A 19,156-nucleotide genomic window follows, 5' to 3' on the forward strand; every position below is an offset into this window, starting at 1 on the left:
ATTTATTTATTTTATTTTTTATTTATTATTTATTAAATAATTTAATATTTATTTAATTTTAGTCAAATCAGATAATATAATTAATTGGTTATAATTAATGTTGTTCACCCTAATGGTATAATTAAAACATATTGAAACTCTAAAGGTAAAATTAAAATTAAATATTAAGGATAAAATTAAAATAAAGTTGCATTTGCTATCTTGTAATTTTTTTAATAAAAATCTCATTTATACATTTTTAAAATGCATCGCTTTAATATAATAATATTTTTATTAAAAATAAAAATTATGATAAATGTAACACCCTACCACACTAAGCTTTACGCTTAAGTCGTAAAACGAAAGTGGTGTAGTATTACGACTCTAAAATAAAATGAGTACATATAATAGCAGAAGAATTATAATATGCTAGGAGCCTTGAAGAATAGGGGAAATAAAAATCGCGAGATAAAAGCACAACGCTCAAGGAACGAGTTAACTTGCGTGCTAAGAAAACCGTAACTGTCAAACATAAGATAACAGAAGTAGGAATAGAGTGCCAAAGATACAAAATAACAAGCTCCTAACTCAGCCTGCGAAGTCAAGACAAGCCGGAGAATATTTACACATATATACATACATATCCAAAACCCAAAAGTACATATGCACAATCCTGCCTCTCCATAAACCTCTAAGAGGATAAAAAAGGACAAGTTATGCGGAGAGAAAGCTAAGTACATATATATACATCACTGCACAACAAAACTATACAACAACACTATCCAGTAACCCCTCCGCTTTAAGAGTCTAAACGCCTAACGAGATGGCTCCCGACCTGCATTTGAAAAATAACAACATAGTATGGAATGAGAACCGGAGGTTCTCAGTATGGTAAAGGTGCCACACACATAATATATAAGGTCCTGGGAATGCCAGAGGCAATCCTAGAACGTCGACACTCAGATTATAGAGCTTAAAGTATTAAACAGAAGCCATATAAGGTGGTTTTCTAAGAATATTTAAACCTAACTTAACTTAACCTTAAATCTAAGTCCTATACTGCCATTCCTCCATACCTCCAACTCCATCATGCATTTTCACAGACAAATAGACAGATAAAGGCAAACACAAGAAGGTTACAACTACTGCAGGTAACAAATACACATTTAGCATGGCAAATACAGATAGGCACACCCAATTAAAGCAAAAGCAAGTAATTCAAGTAATATGCATATGATGCATGCCTGTCCTATGGCTGATGAGGCTCATCTGTCGGTTATCCAGCCAACCCGACAAGTCTGAGTTGTCCTTAGACTGTCCCCCGACGTGCATCCCCAAGAGTTTATGCATAAATTTTTCTCAAATAATCAATATTGCTCAATGGGGGTAACATTCCCGGGAATTTATATAGTGCCCGGTCACACTTACATCGTAGGGTCAACAGAGTATCGAGTTTTCAACCTGGTACACATGGTGGCAAGCCACGGCACTTAATCCAGGGAATCTCGTATCTCAGATTATTCAAATTCATAAGCCATATAAATAATCCAATTATAATTCATCAACATCCACATCATTCTCAATCGCATATCATTCATCATTATACGTCAATCATATTCAATCCCTATCCTTCATTATCACACCTCCCATTCCGTCCATCAATAGTTTTGATTCAAAACATAATTCATTCTTTTCCAAATGAATCAAACTTAAAACATGCTCATTTTCTTAATAACTCAAAATCAAACCATATAACCTTTGAATCTAAATCTTTATAAATAATCATATAAACAAAATCTCTAATTTTTATAAAATTTCGGCAGCATCTCCTCTAAAACTCAGACGTTGCCACTCTTTTCGGGTCCAAACCTACTTTCTTTTCAATTCAACATACCCTTCCTCATCATCATAACAGTCACCATAATAAATCTACTTCAGATTAACAATTATACTCATACAATATTCAAATCCAACAACCAAAATTCAACTAAGGATCATAGTTCACTAATCCTAGGCTTCTAACACAAAATATCTCAAATCAATAATTCACCAAATCATTAATTAATCAACAAGCACCAAACCAACCATGTTCATCAACAATAACATTCAACCATAATTCTCTCCAAATTAAGATAACAACATTTACCATCCAAAATTAATAACTAATTATCCAATAAACTTCAACCAAATATATTCATCGACAAATTACTAAACATTAAACATACACCTGCATTCCAACTTATCCTATGGTCGTCTAGCCTAAGTTTTCACAGAACATTATATATTAAATGCAAGAAACATAAACCATACCTTGGCCGATTTCCACGTAACGACCAAAGCTATTTATTCAAAACCAAGGCAGCCCCTCAAAACTCAACTAATCCGCTTCTTCCAAGTTCCAGTATTCACAATTTCAAGCTCCAATTATTTATTCACAACCTAATACACACTCATAACACATATATATCCAATTTAATATCCAAAGCTCAAATTCAATGAAAATAAAATAGAATTATCGTATCCTCACCTTACCCAAGCTTCACATAAGCAAGAGTGAACGTTTTCCTCAAGCTAATTAGATCCTAAAACATCAAAAATCAAAGAAACTCAACCTTCCCATTCAAAAATCCAAAAACTGGGAGAAAAGAGGGCTGAGAATGATTAAATAAGTTACCAGTGAAATTGTTCCGGTAGAAATGTAGAGCTCAACGCGGTGGACGCGTGGCCGCAAACGGTGCGGCGATTGGAGCTCGGACGGAGAAGTTACGGGGATTGGAAATTTACCGTAAGGTTACGGAAGCTTTCTCCCCTCCCTGGAAGCGTTTCATGCTGCTGCATCCAAATGAGGGAGAGAAAGGGGTTCGGCTTCATTTAATGAGTTGGTCCGGTTGAACCAACGGTCCGGTTCGGGTCTGGTTCAACCGGTTCGGCCCATTCGGTCCAATTTTGGACCGTTTTCTCCGAAATTGGTGTCAAAATTCTCGTTTCGATGAGCTCTATTCTAATTTAATATAATATTTACATTTATAATCCTCCTTATTAAAAACTAATTTATTGACTAATTATCTACTAATTTAACTGGGGTTTACATCCTACCCACCTAATAAAGAATTTTGCCCTCAAAATTCAAATCTAGTTACCTGAAAAGAGATGTGGATAGTCCTTTCGCATATCTGATTCGAGCTCCCAGGTATGTTCCTCGATACCAGCTCGACTCCAATCTACTTTTACCAATGATACTTCCCTTCCGCGTAATCGTTTAATACTGATATCATCAATTCTCACCGGAATTACTGGGAGTATTAGATCTTCTCTTACTTGAATTGGTTCTGGTTCCAGAACATGACTTGCATAAGGAGTATACTTCCGAAGCTGTGACACATGGAACACATCGTGCAAATTCGAAAGATACAGCGGTAAGGCAATTCTATAAGCCACTGGCCCAATTCTCTTCAGGATCTCAAACGGTCCAATATAACGGGGATTCAGTTTCTTAGTCTTAATAGCTCTTCCCACTCCAGTGGTTGGTGTAACTTTCAAAAAGACATGTTCTCCTTCTTCGAATTCCAAAGGCTTTCGCCTCTGGTCAGCATAGCTCTTTTGGCGGCTTTGGGCTATAAGCATTTGACTACGAATCTTCTTTATCTGCTCAGTCGTTTCAGCTATCATCTCAGGCCCTCATAAACTCATTTCTCCAGTTTCATACCAGCACAACAGAGATTGACATTTTCTGCCATACAGAGCATCATATGGAGCCATTCCAATGCTCGCATGATAGCTATTATTATAAGCAAACTCTACTAATGGCATATACCGATCCCAGCTCGCCGGCTGGTCTAAAACACAAGCTCTTAGCATATCCTCCAAGGTCTGAATTGTTCTCTCTGACTGACCATCTGTCTGAGGGTGATACGCAGCACTCAAGCTTAACTGAGTCCCAAATGCACGTTGAAAAGCTCCCCAGAATCTTGATGTGAAGCGAGAATCCCTATCAAATATAATGGTAGAAGGCACGCCATGCAACCTGACAATCTCTTTAATATACATTTGAGCTAATTCTTCCATTGTACAACTTATTCGGATAGGAAGAAAGTGAGCTGATTTTGTCAGTCAATCCACAACCACCCAAATAGCGTCACAACCAGACCGGGTCCTAGGCAAACCTATCACAAAGTCCATTGCAATACTCTCCCATTTCCATTGTGGAATCTCTAAAGGCTGAAGGGTCCCTGATGGTCTCTGATGCTCAATCTTAACCTTCTGACACGTTAAACATTTAGATACATGCAATGCCACATCATTCTTCATACCTGGCCACCAGAACATCGCTTTCAGATCTTGATACATTTTAGTACTCCCTGGATGAATTGAAAACCCGTTCTTATGAGCTTCCTTTAAGATACTCTGTCGCAGGTCCCCAATATCTGGCACAATAATCCGGTTCTTGAACCTCCACAAACCATTATGTTCTTCTGACACTCTCCACTATTTTCCTTGTTCAACTGCTGGTAATACCTTATGTAATGCTTCACTGTCTCGATGAGCCTTCAGAAGTTCTGATTTAAAATCACTTGAAATCTGCAACTGACTCAAACACAAAATTCCAGATTCTCCTCTAATTCCCAAATTTAAACCTTGAAATTCTCTTAGTAATTCTTCTTCCCGTAGCATCATCCAAGCTGCATATAAAGATTTCTGACTCAAGGCGTCCGCCACAACATTCACTTTTCCTGAATGATAATTCAATTCAAAATTATAATCTTTCAGGAGCTCCATCCACCTCCTCTGATGCATATTCAACTCTTTCTGCTAAAAAAGATACTTCAAACTCTTATGGTCTGAGAAAACATGAAACCTAACGCCATAGAGGTAGTGCCTCCAAATCTTTAAAGCAAACACAATGGCAGCAAGCTCCAAATCATGTGTCGGGTAGTTCATCTCATGCGGCCTTAACCGCCGTGAGGCGTATGCTACAACATTCTGGTACTGCATCAGAACACACCCCAACCCTTTCAGAGATGCATCACAATACACTTCAAACGGTTCACTTGGTTCAGGTAATACCAATACAGGTGCAGTAATCAACCTGTGCTTCAATGCTTGGAAACTCTCTTCACATTCCGGAGTCCAGATAAAAGGCGTATCCTTCCTAGTCAACTTAGTTAAAGGTAAGGCGAGCTGTGAAAATCCTTTAATGAATCTGCGATAATACCCTACCAAATCTAGGAAACTCCTGATCTCTGTCACTGAAGTTGGTCGCTCCCAATTTATCACTGCTTCCACCTTAGCAGGATCCACAGCTATCCCCTGCTTACTCACCACGTGGCCGAGAAACTTCACTTCACTCTTCCAGAACTCACATTTAGATAACTTAGCATATAACTTCTTGTCTCTCAGAATTTGCAGCACAATTCGCAAGTGATCAGCATGTTCTTCTTCAGACTTAGAATAAACAAGAATATCATCAATGAAGACAATAACAAACTTGTCCAGATACGGTCGGAAAATCATGTTCATATAATCCATAAATACTGTCGGGGCATTAGTTAACCCAAAAGACATCACTGTATACTCATAATGACCATAACGCGTCCTGAAAGCAGTTTTCGGAATATCCTCGTCTCTAACCCTTATCTGATGATACCTGGATCGCAGGTCAATCTTAGAAAACACACCGGCACCCTGTAACTGATCCATTAGATCATCGATTCTAGGCAACGGATATTTATTCTTCACAGTGATCTTATTCAATTGCCGATAATCGACACACAACCGCATACTCCCATCCTTCTTTTTTACCAGTAACACTGGCGCTCCCCACGGAGAAACACTTGGTCGGATAAAATGCTTACTCAACAAATCTTCCAGCTGAGCTTTCAGTTCAGCCATTTCTAAAGGTGACATCCTATAAGGAGTAATTGAAATCGGACCGGCTCCAAGCACCAACTCAATTGCGAATTCCACTTCCCGGTTAGGTGGAAATTCATTAATATCATTCGGAAACACATCTGGAAATTCACATACAACGGCAATATGCTCTAAACTCTGATCATCACTTGATACTCCCACAGTTAATAACATAATACCCTGACATTCAGTTCCAGAATAGTTTACTATCATAGAATTCCAATAGTAACTATTCACCACAACCGGTGCTTCCGACCCTTTCGGCATAAACTGTACTGACTTCTCAGAACAATCAAGAAAAATATGATTCTTGGATAACTAATCCAATCCCAAAATGAGATCAAGACCAGTCATAGGCAAACAAATCAAATCATGCATAAATTCACGCTGTTGTACTCGAAAGGGAACTTGTGGACATCCTATCCTAGTCACCATAGCTTTATGAGTAGCATTATATACTTTCAAATCATAACCTAAAACCACCATTCTCAATCCTAATTCATGGGCCTTTTCAAATACAATAAATTAATGACTTGCTCCTGAATCAAATAAAGCATTTAAGATTTTACCAACCATTTCACAATTACCTCTAATCAGTGTCTCAGATCCCTCAGCACCTATGGTAGAAGTGGTGTATGCTCTCCCTGGCTGCTGCACTCTACCAGTCTCATACTTCTTCTTCTCCAGATAATTGGTGGCCATATGCCCGGGCTGTCCACAAGGATAGCATACTCCAAGTCCCAATCTGCACGGAACTCTAGGGTGAAACCTTCCGCACTTCTGACAATTCAGATCTTGCTGTGGCTGCTTCCCAAACCTTTTTCCTTGACTAGCATTAGTATTCGGCCTTCTGTAATTACCTTGACCCTGAGTCTGCTGCGGAACAAAACCTCCACGCTTGAAATTCCTACCTCTCGGAGCAAAGTTCCTCCCTGAAGGCCTCTGAAAAGGCACCCTCAAACTTCCTTTCTCTGCTGCCGCCTTCCTCACACAATCCTCAGCCACCCTACTCTTATTCACCAATTCAAAAAATATCCTGATCTCCATTGGGGTAACGAAACTCAGAATATCACTCCGAAGACCTCCCTCATATTTAATACACTTCCATTCAGCAAAATCTTCAGGCGCACCTTGACAGATACGAGAAAAGCGACATAACTCCTCAAATTTGCTAGTATACTCAACAACAGTCATCTGTCCCTGCTTTAACTGCATCAATTCAAGTTCCTTGGCATTTCTAGCTAAAATAAGAAAGTATTTCTTATAGAATTCTGTTCGGAAAACCTCCCAAGGAATCACAGCACCATCAGGCTGCAGGATACGTCGTGTTCCCTGCCACCAATTCTGAGCTTCACCTTGCAACTGATATGTTCCAAACTCAACCCATTGCTCCTCAGGAACCTCTTGGGCCTGCAACGCCCTTTCCATAGCCTGAATCCAATTATCTGCATCAGTGGGATTTGAGGTTCCCCTAAAAGTTGGAGGGCAAACTTTCAGAAATGTAGCAAGTGTCATAGGACCGTCTTCATCATTATTGTTCCCATGATTACCCTGATTTATCTGGTTACCCAGTGCCTCAGCTGTTGCCTGCATAGCTAAAGCCATATTTCCCAGGGCAGCCATAAAATCTACTGGATCAGTCCCTATGGGGCAGGAGTAACGGTGCCTGTCCTACCTCTACCTCACCCGCGACCGCGTCCGCGAGTCGACATCTGGTCCCTATACACACCAAACAAGTGATATTAAGTTGATCAGTCTCAATATCGCAGGTCTAATGCTTTAAGTTCCAAATGCATGCTCACAAACGTTTATGCCATATATATCAGTCAGATATCCTAATAGCATGTAAACACATATACAAAGAATGCACAGAAGCACAATCATTCCGTCTTTCAGGCTCTATAGGAACAAACTACTCTGATACCATAATGTAATACCCTACCACACTAAGCTTTACGCTTAAGTCGTAAAATGAAGGTGGTGTGGTATTACGACCTCTAAAATGAAATGATTACATATAATAGCAGAAGAATTATAATATGCTAGGAGCCTTGAAGAATAGGGGAAATAAAAATCGCGAGATAAAAGCGCAACGCTCAAGGAACGAGTTAACTTGCGTGCTAAGAAAACCGTAGCTGTCAAACATAAGATAACAGAAGTAGGAATAGAGTGCCAAAGATACAAAATAACAAGCTCCTAACTCAGCCTACAAAGTCAAGACTGGCCGGAGAATATTTACAAATATATACATACATATCCAAAACCCAAAAGTACATATACACAATCCTGCCTCTCCATAAACCTCTAAGAAGATCAAAAAGGACAAGTTATGCGGAGAGAAAGCTAAGTACATATATATATATCACTGTACAACAAAACTATACAACAACACTATCCAGTAACCCCTCCACTTTAAGAGTCTAGACGCCTAACGAGATGGCTCGCGACCTGCATCTGAAAAATAACAACATAGTATGGAATGAGAACCGGAGGTTCTCAGTATGGTAAAGGTTCCACACACATAATATATAAGGTCCTGGGAATGCCAGAGGCAATCCTAAAACGTCGACACTCAGATTATAGAGCTTAAAGTATTAAACAGAAGCCATATAAGGTGGTTTTCTAAGAATATTTAAACCTAACTTAACTTAACCTTAAATCTAAGTCCTATACTGCCATTCCTCCATACCTCCAACTCCATCATGCATTTTCACAGACAAATAGACAGATAAAGGCAAACACAAGAAGGTTACAACTACTGTAGGTAACAAATACACATTTAGCATGGCAAATACAGATGGGCACACCCAATTAAAGCACAAGCAAGTAATTCAAGTAATATGCATATGATGCATCCCTGTCCTATGGCTGATGAGGCTCATCTGTCGGTTATCCAGCCAACCCGACAAGTCTGAATTGTCCTTAGACTGTCCCCCGACGTGCATCCCCAAGAGTCTATGCATAAATTTTTCTCAAATAATCAATATTGCTCAATGGGGATAACATTCCCGGGAATTTATATAGTGCCCGGTCACAATTACGTCGTAGGGTCAATAGAGTATCGAGTTTTCAACATGGTACACGTGGTGGCAAGCCACGGCACTTAATCCAGGGAATCTCGTATCTCAGATTATTCAAATTCATAAGCCATATAAATAATTCAATTATAATTCATCAACATCCACATCATTCTCAATCGCATATCATTCATCATTATACGTCAATCATATTCAATCCTTATCCTTCATTATCACACCTCCCATTCCGTCCATCAATAGTTTCGATTCAAAACATAATTCATTCTTTTCCAAATGAATCAAACTTAAAACATGCTCATTTTCTTAATAACTCAAAATCAAACCATATAACCTTTGAATCTAAATCTTTATAAATAATCATATAAACAAAATCTCTAATTTTTATAAAATTTCAGCAGCATCTCCTCTAAAACTCGGACTTTGCCACCCTTTTCGGGTCCAAACCTGCTTTCTTTTCAATTCAACATACCCTTCCTCATCATCATAACAGTCACCACAATAAATCTACTTCAGATTAACAATTATACTCATACAATATTCAAATCCAACAACCAAAATTCAACTAAGGATCATAGTTCACTAATCCTAGGCTTCTAACACAAAATATCTCAAATCAATAATTCACCAAATCATTAATTAATCAACAAGCACCAAACCAACCATGTTCATTAACAATAACATTCAACCATAATTCTCTCCAAATTAACATAACAACATTCACCATCCAAAATTAATAACTAATTATCCAATAAACTTCAACCAAATATATTCATCGACAAATTACTAAACATTAAACATACACCTGCATTCCAACTTATCCTATGGTCGTCTAGCCTAAGTTTTCACAGAACATTATATATTAAATGCAAGAAACCTAAACCATACCTTGGCCGATTTCCACGTAACGACCAAAGCTATTTATTCAAAACCAAGGCAGCCCCTCAAAACTCAACTAATCCGCTTCTTCAAGTTCCAGTATTCACAATTTCAAGCTCCAATTATTTATTCACAACCTAATACACATTCATAACACATATATATCCAATTTAATATCCAAAGCTCAAATTCAATGAAAATAAAATAGAATTATCGTATCCTCACCTTACCCAAGCTTCACATAAGCAAGAGTGAACGTTTTTCTCAAACTAATTAGATCCTAAAACATCAAAAATCAAAGAAACTCAACCTTCCCATTCAAAAATCCGAAATTTGGGGGAAAAGAGGGCTGAGAATGATTAAATAAGTTACCAGTAAAATTGTTCTGGTAGAAATATAGAGCTCGACGCGGTGGACGCGTGGCCGCAAACGGTGCGGCGATTGGAGCTCGGACGGAGAAGTTACGGGGATCGGAAATTTACCGTAAGGTTACGGAAGCTTTCTCCCCTCCCTGGAAGCGTTTCACGCTGCTGCATCCAAATGAGGGAGAGAAAGGGGTTCAGCTTCATTTAATGAGTTGGTCCGATTGAACTGACGGCCCGGTTCGGGTCCGGTTCAGCCCGGTTCGGTCCAATTTTAGACCGTTTTCTTTAAAATTGGTGTCAAAATTTTCGTTTCGATGAGCTCTATCCTAATTTAATATAATATTTATATTTATAATCCTCCTTATTAAAAACTAATTTATTGACTAATTATCTACTAATTTAACCGGGGTTTACAATAAATATCTCATATATTTGTTAGTAAATTATATATAAATATTTTTTAAAGCATATCACTTTTATTATATGAAAATAACTTAAATATCTTTAAATATGTTTATGATAATTTATTAAGTATTATATTTTTTTACTAATTTATATTTAATAATTTACCTCTAACTTTTAATCTTTTTTAATAATTAGATTTGTCATAACGTAATTGATAAATAATGACAGTAAATACGGATTGGATATGTTTTGAGTATGCTATATATTTTATAATTTTGTACGAAATAATATTAGTTTTAATTTATATATTTATTATTGGGTATTAAAAATAAAAAGTATTTGTATTGTTAGCATTTTTTAAATTTTCATCAACTCGGACCGTGATTAGGCCTAAAAGATCATCTACTTCGTTGTAAATAAATGTAATCCAATCAATTTTTATCTGATAGTGCTATACATTCGCGTAATCATAGGAGAATTAACTTTAGTGAGATAACAATATGGTATTTAGTTACTACATGAGTATTTTTATATATAGAATTATCAATCAATTATGTATGACTTCTGATAAAAATAATACAATAGGTATATTGTTTGTTAGGTAAAAGATAACATATTGACAAAGAAAATTAATTACAATGGGTATATTCATTTTAAAAAATATTTTTCTATGTAATACTATAAAAAATATCATGGTCACCCTGAATTATTAGAGGTTCAACTTCCATCGACAGTGATAGAATGCCTAAATTGAGACATTTTTAGACTATAATATTTATCAAACAAACAATTAATGAAACACTCATCCATACCTTCTCATTTTGAGTACATTTATACATAAAAAAAAAAGGTTGAAACAGCAAAAGCAATACAAATGATGATTTTTATAATTTTATGTGGCTATCTATATATAGAACACCAGAAGACCATGATTATCTAACAAAATTAATTTTATTTATTGCATTCAATTTGAATAACTAAAAAATCATCTTATTTTAGTTTAGTCCTTAATTCACATGATTTAAATTTAGCTCAATAAATATGATTTGATTGATTTAATTATTAGTGAAAAATATCTCGAGAACCTATTTTATTCATAGATTTATTATTTTAATAATTAATTAATTAATATAGATAATTAGTATAATTAATTTGATTTAATAAATTAAAAAATACTAATAAAACATTAAAAGAAATAAATTAAAAAATACTACCAAATCAAATTGATATAAATTATAATAAATTATGTGATATTTAAATATCTAATCAAATTAATTAGTTGATATAGATAATTTATTATAATAAATTATATTTAACGAGACCCTCGTAAAGCATGTCACATCAATTCCATCGTTAAGTGCAAAAATCTGATTTTTATATAATAGAATAGATAATAAATAGAATATATGAGAATATGATATGTGACATATTTTAATTATGAAATTGGTATTATATAATAGATTTTTTCTGAATTCTTATTGTTTGTTCGTTGCTAATTTTTAGGTAATTACTTAATAATTTCCGCTTAAAAACTATCAACTACCTAATATTATGATTTAATTAATAAAAATGATGACATTAATATTTTTTCATATAAGTCTTGTTATTATTTATAAGGTAAAGTATATCTTTTGTCCCTAAAGTTTGATAAAAGTTTTAAAAATACCCCTAAGTTTTATTTTGTTTCAATTTTGTCTCAAAAGTTTTTGATTTGCATCAAATATACCCTGACGATTAACTTTTAAAAAATTTAAGACCAATTCGACAACAATTTCATAAGAACAACTCTCAATACAAGCAAATCAATCATAATTTCCATGTATTATTGTTAAATTAGTCTTAAATTTTTGGAAAATTTAGCCGTCGAGGGTATATTTGATGCAAATCGAAAACTTTTGGGACAAAATTGAAACAAAATAAAACTTAAGAGTATTTTTGAAACTTTTGCCAAACTTCAGGGACAAAAAATTATACTTTACCCTTATTTATAATTAGAAAATAGCCATAAATAAATTTATTTCCTTAATGAATGTTAATTTTGTTGTCAAATTCTATATTACCTTTAAAATTTTAGCGTAATTGAGTCTAATTTCTACATTTTGAAATGAATTTACCCGAAAAAATTAATATATAAATCACATTATTATTATAAAATTACTTTTTTAATATAATTAGTGGTGCTTATTTGAACCGTTAAATTTAGCTTCTAATGATATTAAAGTCAACCTATTTTATTATCTTGCGCCTTCAAAGAATTTACACGACTGACATAAAAATATAACATTTAAAAAAAATTCATTTCAATGGGTATATTCATCTTAATAAATATTCTTCTATCTAATACTATAAAAAAATACATTGGCCACTTTGAATTGCTATAGGCAACTTTTATCCACGGTAGTAGAATGCTTAAATTGAGATATATTCATCAAATAAACAATCAATAAAATACTCATCCGTACTTTCTCATTTTGGATACATTTATATCTAAAATAAATTATAGATAAAGAAAAAAAAAAGAAGAAGAAAAGAAGAGTTGAAATAGCAAGAGCGATAAAAATTATGGTTCTTATAATTTTGTGTGGCCATTTATATATAGTAGACCTGACAACTATGATTATCTAAAAAAATTAATTTATATTTATTGCACTCAACTTGAATAAGTAAGAAATTATCTTATTTTAATTTAGTCTTTAATTCACATGATTTGAATTTAACTCAATATATATGATTTGATTTGATTTGATTTAATTATTAGTTAAAAATATCTCAGTTGCCTATTTTATTCATAAATTTATTATTTTAATGACTAATAAATTAATCAAATTAATTAATTAGTACACACAATAAATTTGGTTTAATAAATTAAAAAAATAAATTAAAAAATACTAACAGAATATTAAAATAAATTAGGAAATACTACCAAATCAAATTGATATAAATTATAATAAATTATATGATATTTAAATATTTAATCAAATCAATTAGTTGATATAGTTAGTTTATCATAATAACTTGTATTTAATGAGTTAAAAAAATTGAAAAACACTTTCAGAAGTATGCCACGTCAACTCCATCATTAAGTGCAAAAATTCGATTTTTATATAATAGAATAGATTAGTGGTGCTTATTTGAACCGTTAAATTTAGCTTCTAATGATATTAAATTCAACCTATTTTATTATCTTGTGCCTTCAAAGAATTTACACGACTGACATAAAAATATAACAATTAAAAAAATTATTACGATGGGTATATTCATTTTAATAAATATTCTTTTATCTAATACTATAAAAAAATACATTGGTCACTTTGAATTGCTACAGTTAACTTCTATCCACAGTAGTAGAATACTTAAATTGAGATATATTCATCAAATAAACAATCAATAAAACACTCATATGTACTTTCTCATTTTGGATACATTTATATATAAAATAAATTATACATAAAGAAAAAAAAAGAAGAAAAGAAGAGTTGAAATAACAAGAGCGATAAAAATTACGATTCTTATAATTTTGTGTGGCCATCTATATATAGTAGACCAGTCAACTATGATTATCTAACAAAATTAATTTGTATTTATTGCACTCAACTTGAATAAGTAAGAAATTATCTTATTTTAATTTAGTCTTTAATTCACATGATTTGAATTTAGCTCAATATATATGATTTGATTTGATTTGATTTGATTATTAGTTGAAAATATCTCAGTTGCCTATTTTATTCATAAATTTATTATTTTAATGACTAATAAATTAATCAAATTAATTAATTAGTACACACAATAAATTTGGTTTAATAAATTAAAAGAAATAAATTAAAAAATACTAACAGAATATTAAAATAAATAAATTAGGAAATACTACCAAATAAAATTGATATAAATTATAATAATTATATGATATTTAAATATCTAATCAAATTAATTAATTGATATAGTTAGTTTATCGTAATAACTTGTAGAGTAAAGTATTATTTTTGTCCCCAACGTTAGGGGTAAATCCTATTTGTGTCCCTACCATTTAAATCATCCTATTTGTATCCCTAACATTTGTAAACGTGATTCAATGTTATCCTGCCGTCAATTACATATCATGAACACTTTAGTTTGAGTTTTAAAAATCTCTTCTTGAAGTTAGAATACAAATGTCTGGGATAGAATCGATGATCTACTCCGAAAAATAGCTCATCAAATGTTGAAACTAACTCCGACAATATTTACATAATTCACTTTTCTAGGGACATAATTGAATTTAAACACAAATAGTGAGTATAATATTAAAATCGAACACATCAAAGTGAGACCTAATTGAGAATGAATACATTCAAGTGAGAATAATTGAAAAATATAATCTGATTTGTTAGTATAATTGATAGTAGGATAACATTGAATCACTTTTATAAACATTAAGGATACAAATAGGACGATTTAAACGTTAGGGACACAAATAGGACTTACCCCAAATGTTGGGGACAAAAACGATACTTTACTCTAACTTGTATTTAATGCGTTAAAAGAAATAAATCGGGAAACACTTTTAGAAGCATGCCACGTCAGCTCCATCATTAAGTGCAGAAATTCAATTTTTATATAATAGAATAGATAGAATAGATAGATAATAGAGGGAGTTTGTTAGTTTTGGAAAGAAAAAATTTATTCTAATTATAATAAAAAAGATCTAGTGATGCATTTTGGTTTGTCAAATTATTAATATAAATTATAAATTAATAATTATATATAGAGTGAAAATGATAGAGAGAAATAGAAAAAAAAAAGAGAGGTAAACAAGAGAATGTAGGAAGAAAATTTATTAATTTTAGAGAAAAATATTTCTACTCAAATTTAATAAGAGAGTGTCATATGATGCATTTTGGTTATTAAATTAGTTAGTAATATATATAATATAATATAATATAGTTATATTTCAATTTTAATTTTAATATTTTAATTTTAATTTAATTTAAATATAATTAGAGAATGTTATGTTACACATTTTGATAGTTAAATTTATAATTAGTCATTGATAATGATATATAAAAAAGATAAAGTGAGTAAAAAATGAGAGCAGAAATGGATTTATATTGGCCAGTGTGGGGCAGGTGCCCCCACTGAGTTTTAAAAATTTTAGGTTTAATTACTTTGTTGGTCCTATATTTTTACGAAATTTTTAATTAGGTTCTTATAGTTTTTTTTCTTTTAATTGAGTTCTTGCACCAAATTTTTTGTAATTAAGTCCCTACACTTTTTTTCTTTTTATTTGAGTCCCTGCACCAATTTTTTTTTTATTTGGGTCCCTATACAATTAAGTCAATTACTACTAAGAGAAATCTAATTGAAAAAAAAAATTTGGTACAGGGACTCAATTAAAAGGAAAAAAAGTATAGAAACCTAATTAAAAATTTTACAAAACTATAGAGACTAACAGAATAATTAAACCAAAATTTTATATATAATATATAGTAAAAATATTTCTTTGCCCCCACAAAGTAAATAAATTTGATCCCATTCACTTTATTTATTTTCTTGGTTCACAACATCTATATACAAATAAAAAGAAAAGAGATTAAATGACTTTATTATATTATAAAATATTATATTAATTATTTAATAAAAATAATTAAATAAATAATATAAAAAAACTAATAATAATAACCTAATTAATTTGAATAATTTCAATTTCTCAAAGCGTTATTTCCATTCAACTTTTTTTTTCTCTGCTCTCTATCTTTTTTTCTCCTAATTTAAAAATTGTTCAAATATCTAATATTGTCGTCCGTTTCTTCTCCTGGACGTTGTTTTGCTCTACTAACTATGTGAATGTGTGATTGTTACTTCCATTTCTAAGAGTAATATCTTCCGTTCAAATATATTAAGGTGAAAATTCAGGTGCAGTTAATAACTTTACGTAAAGTTGATAATTGAGGGTCGTTAGATGAAAATTTGGTCAAATCAGTTAAATTATTTAATCGCTCTCAACTATCAATTTCACATGAAGTTGACTACACTTAAGTTTTTCACCATATATTAACTTCACTCTATCAACTCTGATTTATCTTTTTATATGGTTTTATTTAAAATTTTCTTAATGAAATGAGAGTTAGTTCATATATATGAAAAAAAATTAAACTCTTATGTCATATATTGTATGTTTCTTTTTTCTTTATTCATGTGATTAATTTTGGACAGTGCTGTGCTGAAATTTCTTTTTTTCTATAGGTGCTGAAATGAGTTAATTGTGTCTAGAGAGGGACGTATGTTGCTGCTATTGTCAAATGCAGAAACAAGACCTCAATCAAATCAACAGTGATAAGAATCTGTCTGAACTAATACAGTTGCAGTATGTTTACGTTATGGAGTGGCATAATTAGCATAGATTAATTTGTTCTTAATTATACTAATAATTTGGTTGAATTTTTTTTATGTTGGACTCTTTTTTTTTTTAAAGTAATTTGAACTGAAAATATGTATACTTGATCCAAACAATTTAGCATAAGACTTTATACTAATAATTTGGTTGAATTTTTTTTATGTTGGACTCTTATTTTTTTTTTAAGTGATTTGAACTGAAAATATGTATACTTGATCCAAACAATTTCAGCATAAGACTTTTTAAGGATAATAATAATAATAATAATAATAATAATAATAATAATAATAATAATAATAATAATAATAATAATAATAATTGAAGACGTGGCAAGTGCTAGAACTTTGTCTGAAACAAAACTCATATCATCCAAGAGTGTCCCACCTTTTTTTTATGAAGTGGACCAAAAAAAACATGAAATGAAATTTATTATCACTTCTCCCCTAAAAAAATTTGTCATCCTGCCTATTTTTAGTTTTTTATCCATTATTTTACACATCATTTTTAACATATAGATATTTAATGTCTATACAAAAATTTGATTCCAAATATATATTTTTAAATTTGTAATATAAATAATAATTTTTATGTTTTACTATTTTTATTTTTTATATTCATACAACTAAATATTAAGTTGTTAACAATGTATATTCATATAAATATGTAAATTATTATTATAAATTCTAAATATAAATTTTTATGTTAATAATAAATTAAATTATATTCAAAAATTAAAATATTATTATCTGATATGTTTTATTTTATTTGTATAAAATATGCTATTGTAATTAGAGTTAAATTATATTTAAGAATGAAAAAGAAATAATAATAATAATAATAATATTATTATTATTATTATTATTATTATTATTATTATTATTATTATTATTATTATTATTATCTTTAAAAAATCTTATGCCAAAATTGTTTGGATCAAGTGTACATATTTTCAGTCTAGACCACTTGAAAAAAATAAGAGTCCAATTCCAACAAAAAAATTCAATCCAATTGTTAGCATAATTAAGAATAAATTAATCCATGCTAATTATGCCACTCCATAACATAAACACACTTCATCAGTTCAGATAGGTTTCAATTGATTCTGGTAGCAATAGCAACACACGTCCCTCTCTTAGCATAACTAACTCATTTCAGCACTTACTGAAAAAAGAAGCTCAGCACAGTAGTATTGTCCTTTTTTATTTTGCTTCATGAATTGATTTTAAAATTATATTTGATTAGTGAATTTGCTTTTAATATTAATTTTATTTTTGTGATGTTAAATTATTAACTGATTATTGTTTAAATGATGATTTTATTGTTCTAATTTATTTATAAGATAACTCAAGTATCATAGTTTTTTTATCTTCACTTAGAAATTGAATCTGAGTTTTACTCCTAACTTTAGAAAAAAATAATTATATTTTATAATAATAAATATAATTATAAAAATAATTATCATGTTATGTATATTTTGCCACCACTAATAAAATTTTTTATATTCGCCTGCCACTGAATGAGAAAGATAGAGAAAGGAAGAGAGAGCAGGAGAGAATTTTTTAATTTTGAAATAAAAAATTTAATTTTAGTTGTAATAAGAGAGTGATAAGTGACACATTTTAATTGTAAAATTAGTAATATATATTAGATTTATTAACATTTTGTGATGAGGGGGCAAGGCCCATGGGAGAAGCCCATTTCCAGCAGCACCCTAGTGTTCCCCTCATGCCCTCAGAAGTATCTTCCAACTTTCAGCAAACAATTCTGCATAATATATAAATTAAATAATGCATATACTATATAACTGGATTTAATAAGATATGATCACTTCAAGGGATTTATATCTGCTGAGACACTTATTAAGGTACATATCCGTTCACTGTTCAACTAGAATGTGTACCACTTCTTTCTGCCAAAATCAGTAAAAGTGGGCAAAAACGGTTTTACATCATTTTGGATGCACATCGGTCATTTTATAGATATGGAAAATGAAAAAGTTTGTTTGTCCCAGGTAAAATATACTTAAACTCACGGACCAACTAGATTTATATAGCATCCACAGTAACTCGAGTCTCAATTATCTTGAAAACGTAAAAGTGAAAACATAGGTCAAGGATTTTCGTTTCAGACATGTTGAAAGATTGGAAAACTATGCTTTATAGATAATTCTTTCTTTTGCTTTGCTTTTGGAAAGGGATCTCTTATCACCCAATCTT

At 31.5% G+C, this 19,156-nt stretch overlaps 1 protein-coding gene across 1 annotated transcript; it reads right to left on the reverse strand.

The window, feature by feature from the left end:
* Positions 1–525: 525 nt before the first annotated feature.
* Positions 526–7,674, reverse strand: LOC140178124 (uncharacterized). The gene is made up of 2 exons (XM_072213377.1): positions 6,474–7,674; positions 526–814 (listed from the first exon to the last, which is right to left on the reverse strand). The coding sequence occupies exons 1-2, from the start codon at positions 7,507–7,509 to the stop codon at positions 795–797; spliced, it is 1,056 nt and encodes a 351-aa protein (XP_072069478.1). The 5' UTR covers positions 7,510–7,674; the 3' UTR covers positions 526–794.
* Positions 7,675–19,156: the final 11,482 nt, after the last annotated feature.

This window comes from Arachis hypogaea, chromosome 13 (assembly GCF_003086295.3).
Source record: "Arachis hypogaea cultivar Tifrunner chromosome 13, arahy.Tifrunner.gnm2.J5K5, whole genome shotgun sequence".
Taxonomy (NCBI): domain Eukaryota; kingdom Viridiplantae; phylum Streptophyta; class Magnoliopsida; order Fabales; family Fabaceae; genus Arachis; species Arachis hypogaea.

Excerpts from the sequence above, each read along its gene's own strand:
- LOC140178124 (XM_072213377.1), bottom strand. The coding sequence starts at position 7,509 with ATGGCTGCCCTGGGAAATATGGCTTTAGCTATGCAGGCAACAGCTGAG. Across the intron at positions 815-6,473 it reads ATCTGAGACACTGATTAGAG|GTCGGGAGCCATCTCGTTAG; the intron begins GTAATTGTGAAA and ends TTTCAAATGCAG.